The 14315-nt window shown below is 44.1% G+C and overlaps 1 protein-coding gene across 4 annotated transcripts in view; it reads left to right on the forward strand.

The window, feature by feature from the left end:
- Positions 1–14315, forward strand: part of WWOX (WW domain containing oxidoreductase) — a 934161-nt gene that overhangs the window by 715719 nt on the left and 204127 nt on the right. For 2 of the 4 annotated variants that reach the window (XM_070262080.1, XM_005608444.4), the window contains one exon: positions 8008–10634. The exons of the other annotated variants lie outside the window; for them this stretch is intronic. Coding sequence is in view for 1 of the 2 variants with exons in the window: in XM_005608444.4 (XP_005608501.1) it covers positions 8008–8016 (9 nt within the window). In the remaining variant the exon portion in view is untranslated. Of the gene's footprint in view, positions 1–8007; positions 10635–14315 lie in introns of those variants that run through there. 4 annotated transcript variants of the gene reach the window in all.

The raw sequence follows: 14315 nt of genomic DNA on the forward strand, positions 1-14315 counted from the left end.
CCACCGTGGCTTTCTGTTGGGTTTTATATAAATAGAATCGTACAGTCCGCACTCTGCGGCGTCTGGCCGCTTTGCTCATCATTGTGTTGTGGGATTCATCCATAGCATTCCAGTCTGTATTGCTCTGTAGTATGCCATCCCTTCCAACATTTATTATTATGAAAAACGTTAAACATACATAAAAGTTGAAAAAGTGTGTAGTAAACACTCAGAAATGTACCACGTAGACATAACCATTAACATCTCTATCTACTTGTGTTTTACCCCTTTGTCCATCTCTCTATCCATCCATCAATCTGTCTTGTTTTTTGATGCATTTCAAAATAAGTGGCAGACAGCAGTCACTTACTCCTAAACACTGGAGCAGTGTTATTGCTGTAATGCAAATTATTGCATTGCTGAACTTCAGTTTGATATTTGCATATGGTTGTTTTGTTGAGGGCATGCCTTTTTTTTTTTTTTTTTTTTAAATAATTAGAGTGATGTAGTGGTACAGCTATTAAGATCCAACCTTTATTGAGTATGGACTGTGGACCAGACAGTGCACTAAGCACTTGACATGTGTGCATATACTGTTACTTTCATTTTAAGATACAGAAACTGAGTCTTGAAGATACTATCGATTCGCCCTAGTTTACAGAGACAGTGCATCAACCCTGGATTGTGGCGGACTCCAAAGTCAGTTTACCAGCATGCAATTCACTTGAATTTGAGTTAAAAAAAAAAAAAAAAGAACTTTATTTCAGTTCCCATCTCTGCCACTTACTAGCTGTATGACTGGGCAAGTGAACTAACCTCTCTGAACCTCAAATGTATCCAACAGTAAAATAGGGATAATAATAACAATGCTGTAGAATTATTGTTGACAATCGAATAAGATTTTTAAATACCTAGGAACATGCCTGCCTTGTTCAGATTCATGATCTAACACTTTCCACTAGAAGATTCGGGGACTGTTAAAGTCTACGGAACAAATGATGTTACTCAACGCAGTTTTGTTGTTGTTGCTGTTGTTTGTTTTGGCTTTGTCCTTGCTGAATTGTGATTTGATTCTATTTAAGCGGCTCCCTGTGTGAACACACACTCTGCTCGTCTCTCTGTCTTCCCTCAGTGATGTTATAATATCCAGAGGCTTATTGATTATTTGTTTGATTCTATTGTGGGCACAAGAGCAGTTCTTAGATTAAGACTATTAGATTTTCCCAAATGCTATTGCCGTGGTTTATACAATTGGACAAAATGGGGGATCTAATTTGGACCCAATTTGCTGTAAAGTAGAGCTGGAGAAGGGAGGTGCTGTGATTTGGTTCCGAGCCTGAGAACAAGGAGAAAAACGTTGTCTCCAGGTGATATCTTTGTGCCTCATCAATTCCAGATCCACTGTGTGAGCAGGTCTGAAAATGCAAAGCTTTTTTGCTTGGTTTCTTTTCTTTTCTATGAGCTAAAGGACCTAGCTTTACCTATCCAACTGAGATATGAAACCCACTGATATAATTTATTTTTCCACGTGAAATATCTCAGGAAAAAAAAAAGTACCAGGTTGAGTTTTCTTGAGGCGCTGGGTTAAAAGACTATGGTTAAGAAGAAATAGAAGATATGCCCAGAAACAAATCGTTTCCTGATGGCTGCTTTGGATGGAACCAAATGGAAAATGTTGTTTCTTTTCTTTCACTGGTACGTCCCCCACCCGGGCATCGAAACAAATTTTGGTCATACCATCTCTAAGAGTTTCAGTTCTGCATTTTTACCTTAAGCTTATTGCACAGTTCCATGACATTATTGACTCTTCATGAATACCGTTTCTAATAATGGCTATAAATTCCATTTATTGGCTATTACTATAGTTTAATAACCATTCCCTCCATATTGAAATTTTAGATTGCTTCCCAATTTTCTGTATTATAAATAAGGCTGAAAAGTAGCATGTGAGTGTTTTAGACTAATAAATATAATGTATAATATACTGCTATTTCCTCAGATTAGATTTCCAGAAGCAGAATAACTGAGTCAAAGAGTGTATACCTCTTTAAAGGCTTTAAATATATTGCACAATTATTTTCGTGGCATGTCAATATCATTGAAAATGATGATTTGGTTTCGAATTCCATGTACTACTTGTCCCACTTTGGAGAAATTACTTAACTGCTCTGTGCCTCGGTTTCCAAGTCTGTGAAATGGGAAAAATAATAACACCACTTCGTAGAGGCATTGTGAGGGTTGAATGAGTTAGTATATATAAAACATGTAGAATGTGTCTGGCGTATGGTAAGTACATATTATCTGTTACTTTTATTATCAATTACTATTACTGCCTTAATGGAGGAAGGATCTATGGAATACACAACAATCATCCAAAGACTTCCCTTGATCCATTGTTTCAGTTTCTCCCCTTCTAGAACTTTCCCCATAGTCACTCACCAGCCCCTGAGATATCCCATGCCTTTCAACCTATTTTCCCAAGCCTAGCTGCCTCTCTGAGGAGCCCTTCAATACTGAATGATATCTAGAAGGGAAGAGGCAAATTCATGATCCCAATATGTTCCAAGCAGATGAAGCCACCCCTGAACAATTGGGAGGGGACCACTCCTGTCCACCTTTCCAAGGCAACTGACAACAGGAAACGGCCAATACTGGAACCATACAGATTTGACTTGTGAGGGTCAGGTGGGCATTATTCCAGTTGGATGAAGGTCAGGAGGTGGCTCATGAGCTGGCTGCTGCAGGCGGTGGCACAGAGTTCTGAATCTGTGGGGTCTATCAACGCAGGAGGGGCAGGATGGGAGAGGATGGGAGTGGCTTCATATCAACTGTCTCTGTTGCAGCATCCTGGGAGCAGCAGTAGCAACAGGAGGGAGCCGGGAGCCTTCCCCCCGCAACCCCGCCAGTCTTGTGTTCTCACTTCTCATTTAGCACTTACCCTAATATATTAAAAATGTGTGTGTGTGTGTGTGTGTGGTGTGTTTAACTTCCCTTTCCTCTGCCTTCTGTAAGAGCAAGGAATGGATCTTACTCCTCCCCTCATGTCTGACTCCTAGCATAGTGCATGGTCTGTAGGAGATAATCCATACATGGGGATGAATGAATGAGTGAGCGAATGGGTTGTTTCCAGAATATCCAGAAACTGTCCCCCATACTCCTACCCATCTAGGCCCTATAAGAGGACTCTGACCGCCAACCCTAGGCAGGAACCCTGAGACCTGAGCCCTGAGCCCTGGACATTGTGTGTGGATGGACAGAGAGTGTCATTGCTAATTGCCAGAGAGGCCAGGTCCTGGCGGTGGCCAACCAGTTCCCTGGGGAGTTCTCGCCGACGTCGCAAAATGGGGCCACGGTCTTAATTAGGGATGCAATTATGTTCCTTTGTTAACCATCATGAGCAGAGGGACAGTACGATGACTGTGACCAGTGTGTTTCACGTGTAAACTTTGACCTCAAAGCAAGGGGGCGGGCTTTTCCCAAGGACCTTGTTGATGGTGACAATAAGCACTAGCCCCAGCTGCCAAGAAGGCTGATAACGGGAGGGCAGAGCATGTCTTTTCTTTCTTTCTTCTTTTCTTTTTAAACCCTGCTCATTGGTTTCAGGAATCATTAGCATGGTAAAGATTAAAGCTATTGGAGATAGCACAGATTGTTTCATTTGATTGGATTGGATTGGATCCGAGCCATTTGCAAAGTGCAGTATTACCATAAGAAGGGACTTGGAATGTTTGTCACATAACACCCCTTCATGGGGAAGGCAGTTTCTTAAAATTAAAAAAATAAAAAAGACTTGAAATAGCATGGCTTTCTTCTGCTTTCAAAAATGCAACGACGTAGACTCTATGTGTCCAATGGACGGCCTGGGATGTGGTGAGCGGCCCAGCTACCCCGTCCTAGTGGCCCTTGTCCTTAGGTGCTTTGGGGGACAAAGTCAAGAAAGTAAAGCTCAGGACTCCTGTCTTGCTCTTTCAACCAGAACTATTCCCCTCTTGTTTATCTCATAATGTTGTATTTCACCTAAGATACTGTTCACAAAAAAGGAGATTTTGCTGCTGCTTTAGCAACAAAAAAATAGTATATTGAAAGCATTATACTAAGTGGAAGACACCAGTGACAAAGGACCGGATGATTCCATTTATAGGAAATGCCCAGAAGAGGCAAATCTGTAGAGACAGAAAGTAGATTCCTGGTGGCCAGGGGCTGGGAGCGCATGGAGGGATGGGGGGGGAGAAGAGCTCAGGGAGCAGCATTCTGTTTGGGATAGTGACAATGTTCTCAAAATGGTGTGGTGATCATTGTACAACTCTGTAAATATATAAAACCATGGAATTGTACATTTATATGGGTGGAGTGTGTGGTATGTGAACTCTCTCTCAATAAAGCTGTTAAAAATAGCATGAAAACCAGGATGTAATTCAACCAGTCTGGTGCTCAAGTCTCCCAAGTGTCTCCATTTAAGTCTGGACTGAGATAGAACCCCAGGTATGGTGTGAGCAGCACACACCTGTCACCTCCACCCTGAGCATCCTACTTCTGATAATGCTGCCTATGAAGCCGTTAGCTCTTTTGATAGCCACATCACCATGTCGACTCTCAATTACATAACCAGATTTACCCCTGCACTGTTACACTTTTATTTGATTCTCTCTCCCTCCAATACAATGTAAGCCTCCTGAGGGCAGAGTTTCCAGTTCACTGTGAGCTACTTTTTAATAATGTCAGTTACAATGACCTCATGCCCAGCCTGATACTTGTTGTTGAGAACATACAAGGAGTAAGACATGACTCTTGTTCTAAACAGCTCACAGTTTATTTGGGGAAACCCAGCACTATGAAGTGAAACCAGGGAAGATTTCAACTAAGATCTTATGTTTGAGCTAGGTCTTGAGTGGTGCATAGAAACTCATGAAATGTGGAAGCAGAAGAGTAAGATATTCAAGGTAGAAGGAACAGCATGGGGAAGGGCATGGAGCTAAGAAAGAACATGGTATGATGCCAGAACTGTGAAAATTTGCTGAGAATTAATTTGAGACCGCAATTTAGAAAGATAGTATATGATATGCCATATCTACAATTTTCATGGAGCAGTGTGTACTACTCTCTCACCCCATATTAGTCATAATTCTTGGTGGCAATTAAACAACTTATGACAAAAGGAAACATTGGTTCACGTACTAGGAAGACTTGGAGTTATGGCTTCAGGCATGGCTGGGTCCAGGGGCTCAAATATATAATCAGATTATTTGTCTCTTTCCATCTTTTGGCTACGGTGGTCTCTGTTTGGCTTACCTCTGCAGCAGGTTTTCTCCACCTGGTGGCAGAGATGGCTGCCAGAAGGACCATACCCCCATTCTCATATAATATTAATAACAGCAGAAGGAAAATTTTTTATTCTCTCTCCCAGAATGTATGCTTCCCAGGGGAGATTCTAGCCCAGTTTAGACTGCATGCTTTATCCCTGAGCCAGTCACAGTGGTCAAGAGATAGGCTGTTTAATTAGCTGACGAAGGTCATGTGTCTACCATTGTGGAAAGGGAGTGGAACACTCTTATTGCCCCACAGGATCAGACGGAGTAAAGTGTGCTTCCCAGAAGAACAGAAGAAAACAGAGGGACAAATGGGCTAGATGGGCAAAAAACTATAGTTAGTTTATGCCCCATAATGCCCAGGATTTTTTTTTTCAAGTTCAGGCATTAACCTCCATCTCTGGTAGCCTGTTCTTGTGATGTTGGATTTTAAGCCTTAACCAAGAATCCTACACACACATCCATTCAATTCCATTTAGATAGAATGTTAACAAGGGAGAAGTAATTCGTTTCTCCTCTCTGGACCTGTTTCCTCATCAATAAAATGGGAATAATAGTGCAGACCTTGTAGGCCCTTTATGAAGATCCATTGGGAACTTTAAGCGCACGCTCAGGGAGCATTACAGTTCTTCCCAGGCAGTCGGAGTTTGTCCACCTGCTGTTTATTAAGAACTGTCTCTTTCTACCTGTCATTTTAGCAAACTCCGATCTGATGTGTGGTCTCCCCTTACGCCCAGCAGCCTCAGACCTCTCAGGAGAGAGCAGGTCCTTCTCTGGGTACCACTGAGGAAGAGGCTCGGGGCAGGTGGTAGCACCATGTCGTTTCCAGATGAAACAGGGCTCCCCGGACATCAGCCGCCAGCTCAGAGGGGCGTTCAGACAAAGAGCCAAATTTAAATTCATGTAATGTTGCTGTTTGTAACATTGAATACTTAAGACATCTGCTCACAGTCTCGTATTATAAATGAATGGAAAGGATCCAGGAGAGCTTTATTAGATGGGCGCCAAGTGAGCGCCACATATTTCAAAGCAGGATCTTAATCAGACATTATTTATATCTATAATATTTTACAAATTAAGAGAAGTAGAAATAGTCACCGGAAGGATGTCAGCAAACAGGAGTGAAAAAACGAAAAAAAAAACCTGAAGCCTAGAACAGAGAGGCTGATCATCTCTGGGGGAGGAGGATGAAGAAGTAGCGGATTTACCGTCATTGGCAGGTGTCTAAATGTTCCGTTTAAATTAAACGGCACGTGTCATAAAGCAGCGTGAGCGCGGTACATCCCACCCCGTGTTTCTGTTTCAGCTAGAGCCTATTTTTCTTTCCCTTTCAGCTCAGCCACCCTCTCCTCCCTGACACTGGGTCATGCAGGGCTCCTGCTTCATAATTTCCTCTTACTTTAGTTCATTATGCTGTGTGATTCAGTGGAAACATAAAAAATGGTTCTTAATTTTAATTAATGGCAAACTTAGAACAGGCCCGTTTAATAAATCTGTTCTCTGGACTTAACAAGCCTCCTCGCCTGTAAGGGCCTCCTGTCATTTTATTAAGGCCAGAGCCTCCCAACCGAATGGCTGAGTAATTGACAAAAACCGCAGGTAAGGCGCGGGACACGTAATTGATTCCTACGATGCCCTCCGCGGAACGCACTGAAGAGTTAATTATTTTTGCTGCAGTTGGGACTCAGCTGTTGTTTCCACTGGGATTAAACAGCTGTCAGCATTGTTAATGACATCAAATTCGTGCATTAAAATCCTCTCGTTCCCTTCCCATAGAAAGCGGGGTGTGCGGGAATCTCTGCCACATCCCCCTTTATGAAAGAGTGAAAATCCAAGGAAAGATAACAGCCCTTATTACAAAACCACAGGCTGGGGCTTGTGTTGATGGAATCTCGTAATGAGTAATTAAGCCGCTTTGCGAAAATCGGGCTGTCATGTTAGCATTTGGGTACTTTCGTTCCCTGGTGGAAGCAGCTGGGTAGACTGGGAAGGTGATAAAGGGAAGAAAAATAGAATTCTTCTGGAATTGCCTCCACTTTTTTTTTTTTAATGGCACAAAGCAGAGTTACTAAATAATGAACCAACCAAAAATGAACTTTTGTGTGTTCTTAAAGTGTCTGCCAATTTCTTCAAACATCTGTAACGATAGGTCTAATGAATAGAGAGGCTCACCTCTATTTTTGGGGCGTAACTTTTTTTTTCTGAGTCTCTGAAATGATACGAGAACAAACTTTAAGCTTTTGTTACTGTCTGACTCGCTCTGCCTCGCTTCGTTTTCCAAAGCACCATCTTAGCAAATGAAAGTTTGATTGAGAAATCTGTCCCCGAGGAAAAAGTAAATGAAAGCATTTCTGGGTGTTTCAGGAACACAAATTCCTGTGCAGAGAGGGGAGCAGGGGGAGAGGTGAGGGCACCAGCCCTGGGATGGATGAGCTGGGGGGCCCCCACTCCCGCTGGTAAACAAAACTGGGGAATTTCTGTCTCCAAGTAGGGAACAATATGCATATGTAGAATTTTGCTTTTTCTTTCAGCTTATTTATTTCACTTAACATTCCCAATCCTAGGATTATTTCAAGATCATCATATTGTTAGTTTGCTTTCTTTTCCCTGTGAAGACAAAATTCATACGAGATTTATGTTGAGTGTTTAAAATTATCTTCTAAAATGTTTTGCCTTTCTAAAAACATCTTGCCTTCAAAGAGTGTACTCTCCCCACTTCTAGGCAGCATGAAAGTGCAACGTGAGTTCACAAATCAAACCGTAGCCGGCAGACTCAACCTAGTTCACACCAGAATACAGAAGGAAGGAGAAGAAACTCATCAGAGGACCGATTCTTTTGGGTTTGTGTTCAGAGAAAAACCATCTCCAAGGAACCCACAGAAGGACTGAAGCAGAGCAGTTAAATAAATGAATAACCCCCTTCCAGTCAGATAAGAAACGAGGAGCGTTTTATATGTCACATCAATAAGCATCTTAATTGAACAGCACGCGGCTTCTCCACCAGCACATGCCTCGTGGTGCACTGGCTTCCAAAGATGCCTAGCAAAGGAGCCCATCACTCAGACTCAGCTTCTGCGGCGACACGAGGCTACATTTTCCAGAAGCAGGCCTGGGTTAGATGTGATGAATCCATCTTGGTTACGATTATCAACCAAAAATAAACCGTATATTATTTTTTTTTAAAGTATCGGCTGATGCACAAAGAATTATTTCCGTTTTTTTTGGTTGTTGTTTTTTTTTTAAGATTTAGCAAAAGCCTAATATTCGTGACACGGAGGAAACGGTACCTGGTAGAAATTGCTCAGCCTGAATAGCTCATGCTGTTTGCAGTTACCTCTTGGCCAAACCCCGAGACCCACGCTCTTTCTCTGGTGTTGGGTCCCCCAGCTCTCCACCCCTCAGAGTGGGATGTTTAGGGCGTAACCTCCCCCAGGCCTGCAACCCATGCCGGGAAGCAGAGGCAATTTATTACCCCAGCTTCCTGTCCACGGGAGGCCCAGGGAGGCCTTGAAATTCGCAGCTGCAAGTCAAATTCCACCAGCGCAGTCTCGGAATTTAATGAGGCCTCTCCGGACACAAAGAGACATGGACATTTCTAGGCTTGCTGGCTCTCCTCCCCAAGCCCCTCCTCTCTCCCCGATGAGACTTTCCTGGGAGGGCCTCTCCTATTGGCAAGGCTGGGTCTCTCCTTTTGCTTTGTCATTCTGCATTTCAACTCTCGACTTGGTTGGCCCCCTCAGAATTTATTGCTCCCAATAAAAGACACCACCCTCCCCCTCCCCCCGCCAAAATCCAACACCGTTAAGCTTTACGATATAGTTATCACTTAGTGAACACTTCAACGAAAAACCTCATTTAATCCAGGAGTTCCCAACTGGATTTTGTCCCCAGAGGACATCTGGCAATGCTGGAAACATTTTTGGTTGTCACAACTCAGGAGGAAGGGCTGTTGTCTACTGGCGTCTACAAACTAGAGGCCAGGGATGCTGCTAAACATCCTACAATGCACAGGACAGCCCCTTGCCACGAAGAATTATCCAGGCCCAAGTGTTGATGGTGCCGTGGGTGAGAAACCCTGGCCTAGCGTGTTTCTCAACCTCGTCTTTCATTATCGCCTCCCACCCCCAGGAGCCTTTCAGACATGATTTTCCTAATCGCCCCCGCCCATGAAATTCTAATACTGCATCTCTGTTCCTGTACTGTATGCATATCTACGCTCTACACATTAAAAGGGTAAAAATTTTTTCTCCCCACCCTCCCTTCCCAGAACTAATTGTCCTTCCCCTGGAGGTGTTCTCGCCCTCACTGGGAACTCGAAGTCTACAGAAGGGCTTTATCCATAGGAAACATAGAGCCAACTGAGGCTTTTGAGCAAGGAAATCAATGCAGTGATGGGATTCAATTTTTAAAAGAATCCTGGCAGCCTTGTGGAGAGTGGGAGAGATTAGGGAAGACCCATGGCTCTAAATCGGAAGGTCCCTCCCTATCAGGAGCAAACTTCCTCTTCCAGCAATATCAGCAGCCACGCGTCCCCCGCTCACCCACCCTGAGCCCCTGCCACCCTCGGTCACTTGACATCTTCCTGCCTTTTAGCTGCCAGTGCTTGGGAGTGTTTGTGGAATCCCTCTCTGGAGATGCCACTTCCTCTCATTGGTGTGTGTGGTCAGTTCTCCAGCTCTGGGGTCCAGCGAAGCTAAAGGATGCTATTCCACCCAAATATAAATTTCAAGATTGTGCCTTCCTTGTCCATCCTTGGATGTCCTGCACAGTTCCTGACACAGAGAAGGCACTTGATCATTATTTTTTGGCTGAATGAATGAAGGAATGAGGACTTTTCTCCTTGCAAACCTTCTTGCACACGTTAATCTAGCCAGCATCTTGTGAAACACACCTACTTCTTTCTGATCTTCATTTTCAGGTAGTTTTGAAATGAGAACCAATGAGGCTGCTTTTGCTCCCAGTGCTTACGCCTCACACTCCCAGCCCCCAGGGCTGTGTGGTCAGAGTCTCAGATCCGGAACACGTGACGTGCGTGGGCCTGTGACTAACGGAGCCACACAGCGCGCGATGGAGGCGGCCTGGGAGGCCGACCGAGCAAGTAATTTCTGAAGAAGGACCCACGAGGCAGAGAATGAGCAGCATGATGCAGAGGGAGCACGACTATTTTGCCACTGCAGCTCAGTCTAGATCTCAAGGATCCAGCTAAGTCAAGAATCTGGATCGGGAATCCTCAACTTGTGAGCACCATGGACTCAGCATCCCCAGGCCTTAACATCCACACCAATAAGATGGCTCCTGGAGTGGTTTGGGGCTGAAATAAAATAATACAAAGAGAAATTGCCTGGGGCATATTGGGGGGCTCAACAGTTATTACTTCTCTCTTCCCCACACTGGGTCTCTTGACTGCAACTTCCTTTTTACATACTTTTTACACGAGGCCACTCTTCATTCTGAGGTTTGCAATGTCTCTTCAATGCCTGGTTCAGATGCACAAATGGAGAACAGAGGGTTGATGTCCCTCGAGCGTGTGTGTTCCCCCCCACCCACCTCATGTCCTTATCACCCCATGTAACTGGCTAAGACGCAACACCTCTCCTTGTGTTTGTTTTGTTTTGTTGAACCAGCACACAAGCTCATGGGACAAGTTTCCTCTGGTCTGAGAGAATCAGGTTTTCACTGGGGCTCAGGCACATCTCAACACAGCCACTCTTTTGCTGCCCCCAGGCAATTTCATAAGAGCCGTGTTATCCTCTTCTTTCCCCCACAAGTGGTATTTCAGGCACCCTATACATCTTTGAATCAAGAGGTTGTTTTGAATCACTCCTTTTGGCAAGACTTACTCAGAGAGGTGAGTAGCCAAGGTCTCGAGTGCTCTCAAAGGAGGAAGGACGAGAAAGATGGTGTTTGTCAGAAAGTTGCAGGCCCTTGAATCTATAAACAGCCTTCTACAGGGAACCAGGAGTCCTTGTAAGATCCTTAGAAGCTCTGAAATCCTCCAGGTGACGTTGATTTGCCGAATTGGTTATGACCACAGAAGCGCTTGGGGTGGCCCAGTTTCTTTCCTGGCCCCCCAAACAAACCAAACACCAGAAGCCATAAGGACATCAGTTAAATGGAGCTGCCCCCTTGTTTTATTTTTCCTTCCTGGAACCCCACCACGGACCTCCTCTCCCCCTGGGTCCTCATTGGGTGGGGGAGGAGGAATTTCCTCATTCCTTTTTCTCTGAGGGGCTTTCATATACAATTTTTATATAAACAGAAGTGATAGGAGTCGGAGAATAGAAGAAAGAAAATGGCAAAAGCTGAGCCTGAGGGGAGTGCTGAGAGGAAGGGAAATTCCAACAGAGAGCAAGGACAGGCTGCCAGGTCTCAGGGGGCCTCGTGTAAGTCTGTGACTGTCCCGCTGGGCCTCCTTCCTGGCCCCATGGCAGACACGCGCTCCCGTCTTCCCCTCACCCCCCAGCTCCCCTCTAGGAAGAGTTTTTCTGGGAAGCAGCAGACACACCTACAAGCGAGGAAACTCCAGGTACACTTCTTTTTGTGTGTTTTTAATTGAGGTGAAATGCACATGACAAAAAAATTTCCATTTTAAGGCAAATGATTCAATGGCATTTAGTACATTCACAATTTTATGCAACCACCACCTCTATCTAGTTCCAAAATAGTTCATCACCCGACAGTAACACCCTACATCCCAAAGCAGTCACTCCTAAGCCTCTCTCCTCCCAGCCCGTGGCAGCCACCAACGTGCTTTCTGTCTCTGTGGATTCGCCTCTTCTGGACATTTCATATAAAAGGAATCTCATAAAATGTGACATTTTGCGTCTGTCTTCATTCGCTTACCATAATGTTTTCAAGGTTCATCCACATTGCGGTACTTCGTTCCTTTTCATGGCTGAATAATATTCTGTTGTGTGTTTATACGACCTCTTGATTATCCACTCATCCATTGACGGACTTTGGGGTTATTGCCACCTTTTGGCTCTTGTGAATAGTGCACCATGAACAAGTATTCGTGTGAGTACCTGTTTTCAATTTTCTTGGCTTTACACCTAGGAGTCGTATATGCCCAATGCTGGATTATATGGTAATTCTATCTTTAAGTTTTTGCGGAACTGTCAAACTGTCTCTCACAGCAGCTGAACCATTTTACATTGCTACCAGCAATGTGCAAGTGTTCCAATTTCTGCACATCTTCACCAATGCTTGTTATATTCTCAGGTACGTTTCGATCTCCCTCTCACCTCCTCTCTCCCCTCCATCTTCCTGCTGGTGGATTGAGATCAGGATATAAGGATCTATGTCTCCCTTCATTAGCATCTGGCCCCCTTGCTGGGCAGCCTTGGCCCTCCCTGCTCAGAACTCCAGTCTCCCTTTTTCTAACACAGACACAGCAAGTATACCCGTCCTCTAGAATACCACTTGGGGCTCATTTAGTTTTATGCTACATGCATTGTGGGTTGCCCCACAATGATTACAAAAAGAATCTGCGTCATTAGAGAACATTTGAAAACACAGAGCAGACAGCGCACAGAGGAATACAAGCCATCCACAGCCTCAATACCCAGAAATAACCTCTATATTTACTTTATTTTCTTCTAGTCTTTTTTCTTATATATCTTATTAGTTAGGAATTGGTTTGGCTCGAGGTAAAAACTGCTACCGTTACTAACATCAACACAAGATAGAAGTGTATTTCTGTCTCAGGGTAAGTAGGTGGTGAGCTCCTTCATGAAGCTGCTCTGATGCTGTGTCCACTTTGTTGGGGAGAGGGTCCCCTCCCTCCAGCTTTTGCTCAGGAATGGGTTAGGGTCTGGGGCAGACCCTCAGCCCCCAGAGTCAGTAGGAGCTGGCTGAGGCTCCTGTGAGGGTTTCACAAAAACTCCAACCAGCATGGCAAGCTGAGATGTGTCAAATGGAAGCTCCGACTAGTTAAAATGAAGGGGTCTTGTTCCTCAGATCTCTAAGACAATGAACAGCACCCATTTCTCAGGGCATGTGCAGGTGCACCTGAGACTGAAGAAATGAGGAAGGTCCCCGGTGGTCCGTAGCTTCTGCCTTTCTTTCTTGGCTTGGGAAGTAGTGCTTGGTGTCTCAGTAGGATGACTGCACTGGTGATTTTCCCTTTGTCCAAAGGATGCAGTTGATAACTCGAGGTGGTGCAGTGGGATAAGTCAGCAGGTAGCCATCTGTCCCTGGACTCCTACCTGAAATCCATGCCGAACTATAATTACCCTTCATCTTTACAAGCCTCTAGTTTATCGGTCTTCATTGTGAATTATGTCATATTAGCTCCATTTTACAGATGGAAAAACTGAGGCAGAGTTTGCCAAACATGGTTCATTTCCCTCAGGATTTCCATTTCTTAATTTTAGGCTTAAATTAGCTTTCACTGCTAATTTTGTTCCCACAATGTCCCTGGGATCATTTTACTTCTATTGGCTCTACCCAAGTCTACACAAGGCCACTTGAATTGTCAATGTCAGAGTCAAACCTCAATTTTCACAATTAATTGCATGATAGTTAATTAAGTTGACAGCCTGGCAATCCAGCCTCATTTAAAATACTAATAGTTTATTTATTTTTGGAGTCATTTACAAAGCATGTTTTCCTGCCACCATCTCGCAGGATCCTAGTTGAGTATCCCGACGATGGGAATAATAATAATGTGTCTGATTTTTCCATAGTTAGAGTCATAGGAACCATGGATGGCATTTCAAATCAGGATCAGAATTTTGACCTTGAAAGTGGGACCAGATGTTCAGCACAGTTCTCCCAAGAAGACAGAAGTTCTGGTTTAGCTTGTTGCTGTTCAAATAGGTATTTTCCAGAAGAGCTTATTTTCATCATCTTATGAAAAAGAAAAGTAGGAGGGTATTATCTTGAAAGTCCTCTCTAGCTTTTAGAGAGTGTGATTGTGCATTGCTATAGGATTGAGCTCACCGGGCAGTGCGTGAGGATCACATTTTCTCACATCGATTTGCCTTCATAAATGTGGAGGTGGAGTTATATATGGTCTCAGGACTGGCC

Source organism: Equus caballus, chromosome 3 (assembly GCF_041296265.1).
Source record: "Equus caballus isolate H_3958 breed thoroughbred chromosome 3, TB-T2T, whole genome shotgun sequence".
In the NCBI taxonomy this organism is placed as follows: domain Eukaryota; kingdom Metazoa; phylum Chordata; class Mammalia; order Perissodactyla; family Equidae; genus Equus; species Equus caballus.